The sequence below is a fragment of the Acanthisitta chloris genome, unplaced genomic scaffold (genome assembly GCF_000695815.1).
Source record: "Acanthisitta chloris isolate BGI_N310 unplaced genomic scaffold, ASM69581v1 scaffold32745, whole genome shotgun sequence".
Lineage (NCBI taxonomy): Eukaryota > Metazoa > Chordata > Aves > Passeriformes > Acanthisittidae > Acanthisitta > Acanthisitta chloris.
The window spans coordinates 25892-42721 of NW_008672636.1; the positions used below are offsets into that span (position 1 = coordinate 25892).

The 16830-nt window shown below is 46.3% G+C and overlaps 2 protein-coding genes across 2 annotated transcripts in view; both read right to left on the reverse strand.

Annotated features, from left to right (window-relative positions):
- HSF4 (heat shock transcription factor 4) overlaps positions 1-11051 on the reverse strand; it is a 20410-nt gene extending 9359 nt beyond the window's left edge. Inside the window, exons 1-6 of the mRNA XM_009074601.1 lie at positions 10929-11051; positions 6794-6902; positions 5563-5690; positions 4595-4719; positions 2315-2390; positions 759-823 (exon numbers count right to left, since the gene is read on the reverse strand). Of these exons, the coding sequence (XP_009072849.1) occupies positions 759-823; positions 2315-2390; positions 4595-4719; positions 5563-5690; positions 6794-6902; positions 10929-11051 (626 nt within the window). The remainder of the gene's footprint in view (positions 1-758; positions 824-2314; positions 2391-4594; positions 4720-5562; positions 5691-6793; positions 6903-10928) is intronic.
- Positions 11052-11758: 707 nt separating this feature from the next.
- Positions 11759-13408, reverse strand: FBXL8 (F-box and leucine-rich repeat protein 8). Its single transcript, XM_009074602.1, has 2 exons — positions 13245-13408; positions 11759-12719 (listed from the first exon to the last, which is right to left on the reverse strand). The coding sequence occupies exons 1-2, from the start codon at positions 13406-13408 to the stop codon at positions 11759-11761; spliced, it is 1125 nt and encodes a 374-aa protein (XP_009072850.1).
- Positions 13409-16830: the final 3422 nt, after the last annotated feature.

A 16830-nucleotide genomic window follows, 5' to 3' on the forward strand; every position in this document is an offset into this window, starting at 1 on the left:
TGGGCTCCTTCATTCAATCCTGTGTCACCTTTATAACCCTCACAAGAGGAATAGCCAAGAACAAGGACACAGACTTGAAGAAAATTGACTCCCTTGAGCAGCCACTCATGGGAAGTCTGGTTCCTTTCTCTGCAGCAGGGAGAAGTTTCTGAGTTGTCAAAGGCCACAAAGGCTGTCTCTAGATCACAAGCGCCACAGGGCAAGAAAGGCATAACTGCTCCTCGAAGGCCACTAAGCTTCCTAATTCAAGCTCCTCTATTCACTTGCCTTGAGGAGTTTATCTGAAGACATTATTTAGCTAAAATTCTTCCCCACCTTCATCTCTGTAAGCCCTGCAGGTTACATGCCACCACATCTGTGTTGGATGCACAGCACATTCAGTGACTGTGGCTCAAACTAAAGGTGTCTGTGGGCTGACTGGACCCAGCCCTGCTCCCTCTGATGTCAAGTGGCAAATCTGGACCCTCCAGGGCCAGAAGTGGGGTCCTGCCCTTTAGCCTCCCATCGGTTGGCGTTCCCATCTCCCATCGCGCGCTGCGTTCCCCAAATAAAGGTCGTGAGCTGACACGGTGCTTCTCTAAAGGCGAGTGAATGGGGCATGTCAGCAGGTCTGACTCGGCAGTTCAGGCCATTCATTTCCCATCACCATGGTGCCCTGGTCCGGTGACCGCCTGCCTGGGCGAGCTGAGCTTGTGCTTTTAGTGAGGGGGCAGCATTATGCACCCGTGAGCGTGTGCGCACCACACAAGGGTACTTACAGCTTCCTCTTTATCCCACTGCTGCTAGGGCTTGATTGGAGCTGGCCAAACAGAAACTGAATCAGCTGTCAGGAGAGATCAAAATCCGGTGTTAATCAGCAGAGTGATTCAGCACTCCCTGCTCTCGCAGCCATTCTTGTCTCACACATTCCTCCCTCCCAACAGCACCCCAAAGCTGGGAGCAGCCATGAAATACAGGAGCAGAATTGCATGAGACACTGGAGACTGAAACAGCAATAAGCTGTCCAAGAACTCAAACGTCCTGCCTGGCTTTCCAGGGACACAGCCAGGGGGCTGCTTTATGCAAAGGCTGCTGGATGCATGTGCTCAGGGCTTCTCCCCTCACTTCTGTGCATACAGAGCTCCAGCTGGTCCTATTCGACCTGGGAATCTGCCTGTGAAATGCACATGAGAAACAACTTCCCGCCAAAGAGCCTCATTTTGCCTGAAAGTGAAACATTCCTGGGCCTAGGGTTAGACTTGGACTCAGTTAAAGTCTTCAGAGATGTTTATAAGAGGTGCTGTAAAATCTGACAAAGGCTTTGCAAGCCAAAGAGGCAACTCCCTAGGGGAGACCCTGGACAGAGGTCTGAGCTCTTCCAGTTGAGTTTTTCAGCCCTTTGAAATTCGGGGTTGATATAACAGGACACTAAAAAGGATGCAGAATGGCTTTGGAGAGGAATCACTTAGCAACGTATTCCCAGGTCAGCTTGAACTTAATGCTCTGCTTTGACCTCTAAACAAAGAGAGCATTATTATTATATATCACAGCTGGCTCTTACTCATTGCTCAATATAACAAAATAGAGTTGCATAAAAGCCTGTACAATGAGCCCTGTGGCTGGTGCAGCCTCAGAGCTGGAGGAAGGCTTCACAGCCTCGTGCAGTTCCATCCAGTCCTATGACTCAGTGATGCCACGTGAGGGTCAGAACATGGCTCTCAGGGACTGGGAAATGTGACATGCTCAGTCATGTCAGCACCATCTGGGAATCACTGGAGAGGCCTTTTCTGTACTGGTCATGATGGATTTTAAGGGAGATGGCTCCACAGTCTAAAAGGTTGTAAAGTAATTCATCATCTGTACCAGTAACACCAGAAAATGTAATAGTTGCTGTTACATTCCCCCAGTGGGGCAATGCCTGGCAAATCTGCCACCTGCAGCTTTGGTCCTGGCAGGAGTGAGGCTGCTCTCTTGTACAAAGGAGAGAGAAAAGATTTGGGAAGCCCAAAGGCATCGATACAACCAGAGCACAGCCAATACAGGGCAATTAGTGAGAGTTGTGCTCTCTTGCTCAGGACTTCAACAGAAAAGGGATTTCTAACACCACAGCAAGGACTGACAGGGAAATTACAATCTTCTGCTCGAGGGCACAGTCTATGCTTTGTTAATGATCACTTTCCATTAGGACACGTAAAAGGATCACACAACTTGAAAGAAAGGGAAAATAAATATACTGCTATATCAGAATGAAGAGATTATAGGAGAAGAAAAAATATATCAGAGGAGGACATAGACCAGGCAGCACAAGGGAGTTTGGAGTTCATATAACCAATACCTTATTGATCACTTTCTGCTGCTGTGAGTGGTTCTGCCGGAGAGAAACAACTTCCCGCCAAAGAACCTCATTTTGCCTGAAAGTGAAACAGAAATTTTCCATGAGCACAGAAACACATTGACAGCCCATGGTGCTGCCATGACCACAGTAGATTGGGCTGTGCAAAGTCTGTCTCACTTTGGGGCTCTTGCAGGTGTACCAAACAGGGTCACACCATTGCCTGTCTTGTTCTTCCTATAGACCAAAGCATGGAGGAGAAACAAATAAAGAGAAGCCAACATTTATAGGGGAAGGTATAAAGAGAACACATGTGTTCAGCTTTTATGGAATATTTGGGCCAAACTCAGAATTTCATCAAGGCCTGATTTGTGACTTTGAATGATTTGGATCACCAAGACTGTTCTTCCACGGAAGCCAAGAAAGCTCAGCCTCTCCACAACTGCCCCAATGCTCTCAAAGACAACAAGATCCTACGGATAGAGACCCTGTATATTCTACCTGCTGAAACCTCATACAGATGATGGTGCAAAGGCATGTCTGGGAGTCACAGGAACAGCTAAAGAGATGCTTCTGCATCTCAGGGCCTGGAACTAGGAGATAGTAATGATTTTATTAGCAGGAGTCACTAGTTTCACCCAGCACAGACCTGTGTCCAGCTTACAACTGCAGAGAGAAAATTTATTTTCTGTCTGCAAATGAAGCAGCACAGAGGGGACATTACAGGCTTCCTTTAACAGTCAGCCCTAGTAAGTAGGATAGGGAGATGCAGAGTTTATTTAGTGTGCTGCCTCCAAATCTGGATGCTGGCCAAGTCCATACTGCAAAAGGTTCTGCCAGGCAATTTATCTCCAGAGGGTATGGATGCACCAAAACTGTCAGGCTAGCAAAACCTATCATACAGGTGAAAGGGATAAATCCTTTTGCTCTTTAGCATGATGGATGCTAGAACGGGGAAGATAAGGTCCTGGGCTCGAAAGAGCACAGTAGAGCAGCTTGTACAACAAGAATCTCTGCAGTGAACTTTCTGTACTGGCACTGACAGGATTTTCAGCAAAGCAGCATTCCTCATTCTGACAGCTCATACTGGAGTTATGTCCTAATGGTTCTTCACCAGTGTAAATTTATTAACATGGTTTCAGCCTGGGATTCCTCCACTGTCTTAGTTTATAAAAATTAAATTATTTTCATCAGTTGAATGCAATTTTGCTTTTTGCCAGATGGAGGGAGGGAGCAAGGAAATCAAAAGGGAGAATACATTAAAATCAAGGCCAAATCATTGATACTGAAATCCCTTAAATATTCCATCAAATACAAGCCTAAGAAAATCATTGTCACTGTCCCTGGATTTCACAGTGCAATCTCACACACGTGCTAAGTGTGAGAGTCAGTAAAAACTGATGTAGGATAAAAATATTTATCCATAAAAGTGCTGTGCTGGCATGAAGTCTCCCAGTATGCTGTGTCCTCTCAAGGCCCAGGATGCCAATGTCACCTGGTCACATATGGATATCAGATCTCATCATAAAATAAAGGTTTTGGTCTTTTTGATTATTCAAGTGCTTTCTCTCTGTAAAGATTAAAATTTTGGAGGCAAGTAAAAACTTCTCCAAGTACATGATTTAGAAAATCTTATCCATTTACTAAACTTCCAGTGACCATGTCTGACTCAGAAAACCCCAGAGTCTGGGACAGCTGGAGGTCAGGCAGCCACATGCAGGGAGCATTGCATCTGCTTGGTTTGCTCTGATACAACTCTGGCCATGTCTTCAGAGAGATGAGTCTGTGTACTAAACACTACAGCAGTTCTTGTGTTATAACATACTATATTTTTTAGACCAGTCATAAATTTTGGAGGAGGAGGATGGCAGAGAGATTTTTTTTTTTTTTTTTTTTGATAGCTGGAGTGGACTCCACCACATTTCTGCCAAGGACTCTTCTATGTGTGAGAGAGTTATATCTTTACCATCATTTCTGTCTGGAGGAAACAGTTATCTGAGTTAAGTCCACAGGTTATACACGTATTTCCTATATGACTTCCTCTGTGCTTTCCTCATCTGTAAAGGGAAAACATACAAGACAGAGAGGCTGAGCATGAATTCATATTTTGTAGATCAGGTGTGCATCGAAATCCTATGTGTTACTGTCTCAGCAGATCCAGTCCCTGTGACCAGTGCCTGGCTCACCATGTGCTGTGGCCCCTCCTTTCAACCATTCCCCAAGATCAGCAACTCTAGAGAAGCAAATGCCCGTAAGAAGCAGCCTGAGTAGGATTCAACTCACTGCTTCATGTCCTGCACTTGACACTCCATGTTCTCCTGCTGACTTCTCAGTATCTGTACCTCGTATAGCAACCTGCTGAGGTCCTCCTGGCGCATCTTGGTCTCCTCGCTTTTCACTACTGACACCTGAGGACAAAAAATCAAATACAAAATGCAAGAAGGGCCATGGACAGAGTGATTGCAGTGGCTCAGGGGCAGGACTGCCAGCAGCTGGGCTCTGATGGGCTAGGCCAGGCAACTTGCACAAGAGTCTGAACTATCCTTAAGATACTACTGCAAGGGCCAAAGGGATAAAATAGAGCAAAGCGCAGGACAAGTCTGTTCTTACAGAGGTTCTGCAGGCAGAACATTCCCTGCCAGAGTGGGGACCTATTTCAAACCAGCTTGGGGGGAAAATGAAAGTATTCTGAGGATCAGGGAGGAATTGAACTAAATTGTTTGATTAAATCTTTCCCCAAACTAGCCTTGTATTTTACAGGGATGAGTCTGAGGTAATGTTTCAAGTTGACATATTACACTTGGATTTCCAAAAGTTTTTTGCTGAAGTCCCTTCTCTGAAGTTGCTATGCTAATTCAGTAAGAAAACAGCCTTTTTGGGGCATTAAAAACAGGTTAAAAGACAGAAAAGAGGGGGCAGGAGTAGGTTATCTCTTCTATAAAAACAGGAGATGGCTGCTGGGGGCTCTGCAGCAGTTATGCTGTATTTCTTTAGGAAAGGGGGGAACAATTCAGAGGTAGAGGGGTGGGGAGCAAGCCTGGCCCTGCAGCACAATGCAAAGGTCTTGTGATACTGAGCAACAGAGCAAAAAAAGCACAGACAAATCTCTGCTGAAAGCCAAGCCCTGCACACCGAGGATCCCCAGCCCAGCTGCACAGAGGGCAGGAAGGAGACCACAGGGTGATGTTGGAGGCACACTGAGCACTGGATCTGACATGAGCACTTTCCCCTGCCCACCTGGTGCCCCTCACCTTCCTCTTGATGTGCTCCAGGAGGTGCTCGTGGCCCTGCAGGAAGCAGAGGTGCTGGAACTCAGTGTCGTCCCGCTCGGGCTTGACAAGACCTCCCTGCTCGATGTTCACCACCTTCCTGAAGCCATCTGCATGGAGAGGGCATGGGTGAAGGGCTGACAGACCTCAGCACTCTCTTTGCCTCCCACTCCCATAGCTTCTGAGAGCGCTTCTGAGAGCACTTGGCAGCACACCCCACACTTCTGGAGCTGCTGATGCTCAAGACACAGTTGTGCCTCCTCCCTGGAGCTGGGCATGCTTTGGGCAGGAAACCCAGCATCACTGCATCCCACTGGCCATCCCTGCTGCCAGCCCATGCCATGGAGAGTTCGATACCATGGGCATCTTTGTCTTCTGGGAGGCAAAATGCCAGCTTTAGGGCATTTTCAGCTCAATTTGCAAGCCAAAGTGATTCAGGGGAAGGATTTTTCAAAGGCATAGACCATCATCAGGTGCCACTTTTGAAAAAAAAGGGTCACATGCACATTTAGAAATCTGCTTTGAGTACTTCCCTGAAGTCCTAGAAAGGTTTTGAAACTGTATTTAAGGACTGGCCTAAAATTTACAATAGTGCTACTGTACAGTGAAATAGCAAAGTTTAAACTTGACTGAGGAACTTTGTGAATTATTCACTGAAAAAATTTCAGGAGCTATCAAAAAATAGCTAAATGTCATGGTCTAACAGTGGCTGAAAACTACACCTAAACCTCCTTTAAGGGGTGAAAATGTCTGATCAGCAAGGTAAGGTTTGCAGGGTGAAGAACTGTCCATTATTCATTCAGCAATAAGGCTGGTGAAATGGATAAACTCTGGGGACATGACCTACAAAAGCAGCAGTTTCTGGGGGAGGTGTCACAGTATCAGGCTGCTGGAAAAAGCTCCATATAGAATAAAATGAAAAAAAATTAATAATAGGTCATCAAATTGATGCAAGAGAAGCAGAACACCAGGTAGCTGAAAGTTCTTAGCTCACATCTTACAACATAATCTAACAGAAATTTCATGCTGGAATTGAAGGGAAATGCAAGGGAATCACTTCCCTGGGATCTGAGAAGCAAATCCTCTGGGGCAAAATCAGTAATGCCACAACAAGGCATACACAAGAGACCTCAACTTCTCTATCCACAGTTGTCTCCCATGCCTCCTGTCCCACCCACACCTCCTGTTGCTCCCCCACGTCTGGGCCACTCACACATGTTCAGCTGCCGGACAAAACTGGCCATGTTGTTGTGCTTGAAGTACTTGGGCAGCACCTCCTTGGCAAAGCGTCCCTGGTCAAACACATGGAAGCTGGTGCCATTCTGCAAAGGACATAAGGACAAAGGCGAAGTCAGAGGATTGTCCCTGAGCATGAGAGGGGCCCAGGAGGAGTCCTACAGCAGGGGAAGTCATGCTCTCTGAATTGTCACCTTGAAGCTAAGAAAAGTGCAAACAGCCCCCAGTGAAGGATGTGCTCCTTTCATTTCTGGTACAGTCAGTCCTCTACAGCTGCAGGTTTGATCTTTTTCTACTGAGTTTTGCTGCTGCTTAGCTGAGAGCTTTGGGTGTGAGAAAGAAACCACTGATTTGTGTCCAAATAGTTGGTAGTCTGTGATAGTGCCCCACCTTGCATGGACCTCACAGAAAGCCTCTGGTGTCTTAGGGTGGCCCTGGAAAGTGGGAATTGCCATTATAAGCCCTCAGTCTGCTAGTTCAGGTCTGACTCCAACCCACCTGCTCCAGAGCACAGCAGTCCCAAAGGGAGCACTGCCTGGAGACATGGCACAAGAAACACAGCAAGGCAAGAAGCAAATCATCTCTGGTGACCCCCCACTGACCCAGAAGCTCTATGCACCTTCTCTTGATTATTTTTAAAAGGACACAGCCACAAAGGCAACCCACAGAATGTTGACAGTCATGCTTTGCAGTCCAAGCTAACAACACACATGTTAAGCAGAGAAAGTATCCATTTCTGAGGTTGCATTGCAAACACCCATGACTGCAAAACAAGGCAAATTGCCTGGGATTGCTGGCAGGGAGATACACTGCAGGCCCTGTGCTCTCCCTGCCTGGACTTCTGACAGCTAAGATGGCACAGAGAAGGCTTGTGGGAGGCACCACACGCTGAAGATGCCTTCAAACATTTTGCAAACAGCAATTCATGCCACCTTTTTAAGGGAGGGAAGAATTGGCAATTAATTTTTATCTGCAACCAACACTTAGAAACACCTTTTTCTAAACTCCCAACCCCAACAGCTCCAGTGTCTCCAGGATATGGGGACAGGGGAAACACCTTGTTTCCCACCTCTGCTATGGATGGGGAGGCAGCACAGGCATTTGAAGGAAAGAAGAATAATGACTTCAGACATGGAGTTTGGAGTGCATGTGGCATTTTTGTTAACTTGCAGAGAATGGTATCAAGGGGCTCACACTGGTTTTGCATGTGGAGAGAGAAAGAGCTGCAAAGAGCTACCTGGGAAACCACCCAACTGTGCAGCCTAAGCTCACCACAGATTTTAGAGGGACAGGTGAGAATCAGAGACCTATGTCAGTGCAAGGACATCAGCAGATATTAGGGATCTACCAGCTCAGCTGCAGGCAAGTTTCGAGGGACTCCTAGCAAAAGACACCAGGGTCTGCACAATGCTGGCAGAGAGGGGTGTGAGACCAGCACACCACAGTCATCCTCCTGCTGTGTTCAGCATTATCACAAGCAGTCAGTGGTGTGTCAGCTCAGGGGGCTGTTCACAGCAGGCTGGTTTGTGACAGAGGGGGACAGTGTTACCTAAGAGCTCTCAGGCTCTGTGCACCAGAGGTGTGTGGGTCCCACCACACACCCATCACAGAGTCTGCAGCTGCATGGGTGCACTCAGGGCAGCCTCGAAGTTTCTAAAACTGGGAGTGCAATCAGGGCCATGAGAAAGCTCAGTGACTGAAGGTGGTGTGCCTGTAGCCTGCCCATGGCCACCAGAAAACAGCCAGCTGGCAAACCCTGCTGCCCTACTGGTTGCCACTGCATTTCCACCAACAAATGGTGCCAATTCCCTCTGTGCTCAGGCTCATTTGGCAGCAGTTAACACCCATAAACATGCAACTTTGGGTCAGCTGCACTTCTTGGTCCTCGTTCACTTCTGTATGAACTTCACTGCACTTCTTGGCCCTTGTTCACTGCTGTATGAACTTCACTGAACATGACAGTGCCTCAACAGTGCCCTTTGACCATTTTAGGGTCTTCCCTATCATTCCTTACCCCAAGCAGCAAAGGCTGATGGAGCACTTAAGAGATAACCTGCATGCTGGAATAATCCTCACAGACAGAGCCTGCAGATATGACAGCAGGGAAAAGGATTTCCCAACACTGCCTAGGTTGCCCTGGGGACAGAGCTGGTTTATCCTGCTCCCTTGTGCTTCTGCCCACTTACTTTGGGACACAGCTCTGTGTCCCAGGCTGAGGATGCTGATGTAAAATGAGAAGCAGGAGGGTTCTGTGTACCTCAGTGTCTCCTCATGGCCTCTCTAGAGAGGTTATTCCTTTGAATTCAGGGCTGCAACGTTCTCAGAACCTGATGCACCCAAAAAGCTTCCGACAGACACAAGAGACTTGGGAGTTACTGTGTGTTCACTGATGAACTGTGCATGTGCCAGCTTGTTCCCACACAGCAGCTGTGCCCTGCCTGTCTTACACCATGGGAGCACAAGCTGGGAGAAACTTTGAAAGTCTTCTCTGCCCAAAGCAAAACTGACTCTGCAGCATGACAGTTGTGGCAGATGCTTATCTTAACTGCTTTTGACACACCCGTGATGACACCCTGTGCCCTGCTCAGGCAAGCACTACTTCAGGAATCTGCCAGGAGTTCTTCCTAACTACATCTTCCATTTAAAAAATAGAATTACTTCTTGTCTAGTCTGCCATGGACACAGAGAGCAGACATTTCCTTTCCACCTTACAACAGCCTTTAGTGTATATACAAGCTATTACTACATTTCCTCTCCATCACTTCTTCAGGCTAAGAAGAAGTGGGATTGGGATGTAATCCAGTTCTGATTACATCTGGAATTCTTAGGCAGGCACACAATCTCTCAGCTCCAACATCACCAATGTATAGAAGATGAAGAATATGGGAAACATGGGAACATACAACAATGGGAAATTTAGACAGCTAAAAGCCTTACCAAAACCTCCAAGGAAGTAGCTGTAATCTATGTTAAATTGAAGGACACAGAGCATGGTAGTGATCCATCAAAAATAACAATGTTCTAAGTGCAACAGAGAGAGGACTATTTATACATGTTAGAACATCATTCCCAGTTTGAAAGTCCTTATTTAAAACATGCAATACCAAAACTTGGCGGTTCTCAGAGCTATAGCCATGTAACACCTGCCAAAGCAACCCTGGCTGTGGGTGACAATGGAGCTCAAATCTTATCTCAAGTTTTGAATGAAAACACTACCAGAGACAAACACATGACAGAAAGGCTGCTTTAGACTTTTTTCCCCACTCCCCTTTAAATCTGCTTTAGGCCCAGACTCTTGATTTTGGAGAACAAGTTTATGCACACAGCTTATCTGGCACACCCTGCTGAAAACAAATCACATTATTTGCAGCAAGTCTCAGTCAGGTCAAAAGCACAGTGTGGTATAAAAATGCTGTACGAAGGGACACATAAGCCATTTTAATTCTATCATTGCACTTAGTATATTAATGCCTCAGTGACAAATGAGAAACCAAAGCAAAGCAATTTATCCCTATGAAAGTGTACAAACAATGTATAAACATTGATCATCACAGATTTGTTGAAAAATCAAGGAAAGCTCTTCCAAAAAGTGAGTGATTTAGTATGCCTGAGATCTGTTTAAACTATAGGTTTTAGTTTGAGGTCTGAATGCTGTTTATCTGATTTATTCTCCCAAGACATTTGTGAAAGGCTGCTACATGTGAAATAATACCAATAGCAGTGAGATTTTTTTAAGGGCTTTGCACCTTTTCTAGAAAATTTTAAGGAGCCACAGATTTAAGCAAGGTGCAAAACCTCACTCTCAAAGAAAGAATTTTTATTTTAGAATATGAGACACCTTTTAAGATGTTTCAAGTGAAATGTACAAATATTAGTATTATAACATGCCCAAAGCATGTTGTCTCTTTGAAACAAAAACCACAATACTGCAGGTAAATAACACCAAGTCTATCCAAAAGGGCCCGGAATGAGCTCCCAGCCCTGGCACTCTCCCAGTTAGATGGGCAGCAAAGCAAAGAGCAGCTGCTGTGCAGCACAGTACTTGGGCCTTGCACCTGGGTTCTCCCTTGGTGGTGGAGGTATTAGTGGCACCCGATACTTGCTCTACTCACAGAACTCCAGCAGATGAGATGGTTTGTTTCAGGATCTTCCACCAGTGTCCAGAGTTTTGTCAGGAAGGCTGGGACATTGCTGGAATATCCATCCATCACCAGAGAGCTGGGTGAATCCTGCATAGTTTTTCAGTGTCCCTCCCAGCTACACTAACCCCATTGCTCTCGGCGCGCCTGCCTTGCTGCACGCGCCTGCGTCCGGCTGGGAATGAACCACCCAATTTTATCCCAGGCCAGTGGAAAGTAGCGTCCAGGGAGTCACATCAGCAGTGCTGCTCGCACTCTTAAAAACTCAGCACAATGCGATGGCATCACCAGCCCCAGAGAACAATACACCGAATGAAAATGCACTGCAGCCGATCTCGCAGAGCTGTGAATAAATACGCAGTGTCATGCAAAGGGAACACGTGCTGCACACCTTATGCTGGGAGGTAAGCAAGTCACCGGAGCAAACCCACCTGCTGAGAGCCTGTGGGATGCCCAGGCACAACAGCACCAGGTTTATGAAGGCACCTGAGTTGTTATTTTGCAATTTCCTTGTCCTAAACTTCGGCTGGCACAGAAGCACAAGGGCTGGCCAGACCTCAGGGCTGCACATCTTTGGCAAGGTTTTGAAAAGTCAAAATTATAAGCTAGTTTGGCTACAGACCCCATGTTACTTGGCAATAGAAATTAGCTGGCTGTTGGGTGAGAAGGTGGTAAAACAGCTAGACATAGAATCTGGAGAACAATATGCTTTTATTAGTAGTATAAATGCTTTAGATAGCTCTAAAGCACACATGTTCACTGTGTAGCTCAATGCCAGTAGGAGCTGGACACAGTTTGAACTGTCACTGCCAGGGGAGCCGTTCCTTGCCGACCTTCAGGGTGTACCACCTCAGCCTGGGGCAGTGTGTGAGGAACGCTTCCACCACCTCCTGGCTGACCACACAGTTGCAGTGGATCTCCAACAGGTTTCTGCACTGCCTAGCCAGATCTATCAGTGAGGAATTCAAGTCCTCTGAGGGCCAGGTTTCCAGCAGCAGCTTCTTTAATGTCCTGCTGTAGTTCTGGGTGACATACCTAATCTCATCGTCCACGTAAAGTTGGGCATTAAATTGCAGTGTACTCACAGGAATATTTGGCTTTAGGATCTCTGGTATCTTGCAGACAGGGATTATAGAATCAAACTCCAGGTCTACACAGAGTTGAGGATGCTTTTGACTTAGAGCAGCCCAGAGCTCTGCTGAGATGACTGGTATATATTTGTCTGGGCACCCATAGGAAATGTCTAAATGGGTGAAGGGTGCTCTCCCAGGCTGGAGCAGTTCCTGTAACACCTTGTCAGACAAGCTGGAATAGGAAACCCCCAACGCTGAGAGTCTGGGACACACTCTGAGAACTTTCCTGATGGTATCTGGTGTCACATTGTATTGCAGAGCATGGTTGTTGATGAACAAGCTGTGCAAGTTTGGGTTGGTGGTAGCTAAGAGTTCAACAAGCTCATTATCAAGAGTGAAAGGCATTTTCCGAAAATCAATACACCGAAGATCAATCTGGTTCTTAGTGTCACATAAATTCCATATGCCCTCTAGGATGTCCCTGCCAGAGTAGAAATAGTGGTTCTCCCCACGGCACACAATGCGCAGCTGCTGCACTGTGTGGTTCTCTTTCGCCAATGCATCCAAGATGCATCTCACATTCTGCCTGCTGACCTCCCTGGACTGGTCAAACACAATCTTCAGGTGTTTGATACGGCTGAGGAACCAGCTCAGGCTCTGCAGCATGCTCTCCTCATCCTCTGAATCACAACTGGAAGGGTAAAACAAACTCTTAGTCACTGTAGATGCTGAGCTGAACAGCCACAGAGCAGATACTCCACTAGTGTTTCTGCAGACATCAACAGGTTCCCCAGTCACTTCTTCTTACCTGATGCCTGCAGAGTCCCTTAAGGCCAAACACTGAAGGAGTCAGCAGGTAAGAAGAGTCAGTTACCAGAAAGACCCATAAGAGAAGTGTCACAATAAGAAGAATAACAATTCAGTAATTTTTCTCTTGCCATTTTCTAAGGGCAACGTAGAACAATGTACCTAAGAAAGTAATATTCTCCCTAAAGCCCAAATCATCATATCATCAGCGACTGAAAAAAACAGCATATAACACAAACTTCTCTATTATATAAACAGGTGTTAGTCATGCAAGATAATATCATCACACCTAAGAGTCAAAAGGTCAAAGATGTCATAGTAGAGTGGTGTAAATGTTTGACATGCACTGGAAACAACAATCTTGTTATTCCTGCAAAGATGCTTGGACACAGAAACCAATCCCTCTTACCTGATCTCTGTAAAGTGCCAAAGAGAGCTAGAAGAAACAGCTGCAGCCCATTGTCTGCACACCTGTAAGACTGTGCATCTAGTCTGAAGAGAAACATAAGAGAGTATGTGGACCAGGATTTCTTCTGGGATGTAGTCCCACAGTTTTGGAACCAGAGAAGACATTTTGCCAACTCAGTCAGGTTTAAACACAGAAGAAACTTTCAAAACTGCAATTAATCTCCAGAGGTCCTGTTGAGAAAAACAAAATAACAAAAAAAGACACAAACATACATTAGGATTTATTTAAGAAATCAAACCAATGCAACTGGACCACAGAGGTGGTCAAAATGTTTTTCAAACCTGAAATTTCACTGGATTTTGAATTTGAACACAAAAGGATGAGGAAAATCTGTTGGCCAGTTGTTTCACAGTTTTTCAACCAATCCCAAGAAACTGAGTGACACTTTTCAAGAGTAAAAGATGTCGGATCAAAGGATTGGGGGGAAAAAGGGCCCCGTGAGGTTTTGCTACTCTGAGTAATAAAAATGCAAGGGAATTTTCTAGTACTGCTGCACCGGTATTCAAAAAGCTGAGACAGATTTCTCAAACTGTGGGGGAAAAAAACCTCTTTGCAAGCAGAAGCGCTGCACAGAAAACAGCCCCACATATCCATTTTTTTACTGATAGTGCTACAGAAGGCCTAGAGTAGAAACCAGCAGTTCATTGACAGTGGTCCTTGCCTGTAATGAACTGTTACAGTTTGGAAAAAAAAAAAAGTATTTTATGACTGTGACTCCAGTTTGCAGAAACTACATTTATACATGCCTGACATAAAAAGGGAAAAGCATATTTTGATCAACCTTTCCTGTGAACTGTAATGCAGAAGAATAAGCACCTGAGAAGCAGGCTGAGATTCAGAGCATCACATCATTACCTTTTTCATTCATGTTCTTCCAAAATGTGTTGTACCCATCCTCTAAATTTCTGCACAAACAAAACTACCACCATTATATTTTTTCAGTCCTCTCATAACTAAGCAAGGGATTTCCAAAAGCAAACATTCCCTTCCTAGACTAGTACTGGAGCGTGGGGCAAGTCTCACACTCTCACTCTGAATTTCATGACATCCCTCTTGCTTTGGAAGCCCCAGACCTGGAGTCACAGCATTATCTCAATACCACAGGTCTCATTTACAGGAAAAACTGCATCTAGACATCCTCAAAGTAGAGTCAGAGCTGAAAACTATGAAGCAAGCATGGAGTAGCAGTGCAAAAAGCATCACACAGAGAGGAACACCACTGCACATTTTTCTAGAATATGCTGTTTTGAAGCATGACTTGTTATTTTGAGTGTGAGGTGGCAGCAGCACTGCAGCTATACTATCTTATCTACCATCATATCAGTGACAATCCCCTCTCCACCCAGCCGGGCTAGAACAGCCAAGTGACACCGTCCTGCTTCCTTCCTGGGAACTCACCATCTTTTGTCATTGTCTCTGGCAATTACCTTGACAGCTCAGACCTTGCTTTTCTACTTTTAGCTGCCTTTAATACTGTCTCTAATACACATTGGCCAAAATGTTAACTGTTGGGGTCCTTGCGAGGGACGGACTACAGCACACCATTATGATGCTCTGATAGCCAGCTTTATTTAGGGCACCTAACAGTATTTTTAGTAAAATGTCTCCCGTACATGCAGCTACGCGCTGATCACACTACTTTGGGTTGGTTGCTCAACCTGTCAATGCAGTGCAGTTCTTACTTATGATAGGTTACAAGTTTAAGCTGCATCCCACTCTCACATCCTGGGAAACTGATAACAAGAGGTACACAGTGTCCATGAGAACCTAGACAACAGCACTATTCTCAGCTTGTTAGCCAGATGACTTACCTATAAGGCAGTAAAACTAAAACTAAACCTAAAAACCCTGGCAGCAGGAGAGAACAAGACCATTATAAGGTGTTGGATTGAAGACACAGGAATGCATGAAGATAGAAACAAGGTCAGCAAGACCTATTTTGTGTGTCTTGTTTTTAATTGCTTAAGCATTCCTTTAACTGTTGGTCAAGTTACAGCTCCTCTGCTAGCCAGGCCCCAACAGTTAACCTGACCAAAGGCCTTACATGAGATCTCACATGTTCAGCTCCTTCCATTTCACAACATCTTTAAGGCCTTTGGAGCCAATAAGAAGGACCCTGAACCTCTTAGACAGTAAGTGCATTTTTACCTGTGTGGATGGCTTGGAAAAGCTTAAGAATATGGCCTGAGTGCAGGAAGGCAGGCAGAAAGGCAAAGTTGTAAGTGTTAAAGCAGCACATACTCAGGAAAGGTTAGAGGAGAAACTTAGGTCTCAGCTACCCTTTCATTTTTCACCCGCATAATATACAGCAAACAGATTAGCTTCAAGGAGAAAACATTTACAGGGCATGGGTGGGTGATGCTCCCAACAACAACTTACCCTGTGGTTCCCACCTGACTCTGGGAGCCAGCACTGCTTCAGGTGTGGGTTTTGTAGGGGAATGTTGGGATGCCTGGGCTCATTTAACCCCATCAGCCCTTAAAAGCATGAACTCATTTGCTTAAACTGTCAGTCTGGTTTCTGGAAGCACTGGCACTGCCAGGCCTGCTGACCCTGAAGGGGACTGTGGGTGCTGCCTGCCCTCCTGAGCCTGACCCTGTGAACCAGAGCACCCAGGAGAGCTCGCCCAGATTAACCCTTTCACAGCTTTCTTTCAATCATATTTCTCCTTTGGCAAACCATTTTATATTGTTAAAACGCTGGTTTTGTGAAATAGCATCACATATACATGTATATGTAATCTTTTGTAATGCTCCCTGCATTGTTTGAAGTTCAGTTCCCCAGAGAGCTTGCACAAATCACTGCCAAGCCACACTGATAGCAGCTTGCATGTGGGCACAACATCTGGCCCCAGGCCCAGCTGGGGACAGACAAGGGAGCTGCTCTCACCCCTCTGCTCACAGACATCTAGGCAGGAGGCTGCTACCTGGGGTTCAGTGATGGAGATCCAAACTTTGCTTTGCTTAGCACAGAACCTCTCATGGACCTGGGAAAAGCTGTTTTATCTCTACCTGTCTGAGCCCTTATTGGTAGCACCACAGGGAAAATCTAAGAAGTGCCATCTGGGACCCACCAGCCTCGCAGCACCATCAGCCACAGGTTACGAGTGGGTTCAAGCACCCCCACCTGCCTCCATCCCTAACGCCCAGGGACACACTGCAGTCCCAGCCGGTGGGCAGCTCTGAGGACACCTGCACAGAGTATTTCTGACCAGCTTACCCATCCTTCCCTAGCCAAGTGCCGCGGCTGGGCGGGCACCAGCTGACAGAGCCCGCAGACAGGCAGACCTGGAGGCGTCAGGGCAAGCTGCCAGGCGGCTGAGTCTGGAGCAGTCCTGGACACACAGAAGGGATGGCAGGGCAATCAGCGGGGCTGGGATTATTTTCGATTTTCTTTCTGCGATCTACGGCGTGCCCGGCCCGGGAGAGCTGTCGGTGTATGTGCTGTGCCCGACCCGACTCGGGGAGGCTGTCAGTGTGTGCCGTGCCCGGCCCGGCCCGAGGGAACTCTCGGTGTGTGCTGTGCC

Bases quoted from the DNA above. Each gene is read 5' to 3' on its own strand.
- FBXL8 (XM_009074602.1), bottom strand. From the start codon at position 13,408: ATGTCTTCTCTGGTTCCAAAACTGTGGGACTACATCCCAGAAGAAATC. The intron at 12,720-13,244 runs GTAAGAGGGATT...TTACCCTTCCAG, and splicing joins TGGCACTTTACAGAGATCAG to TTGTGATTCAGAGGATGAGG.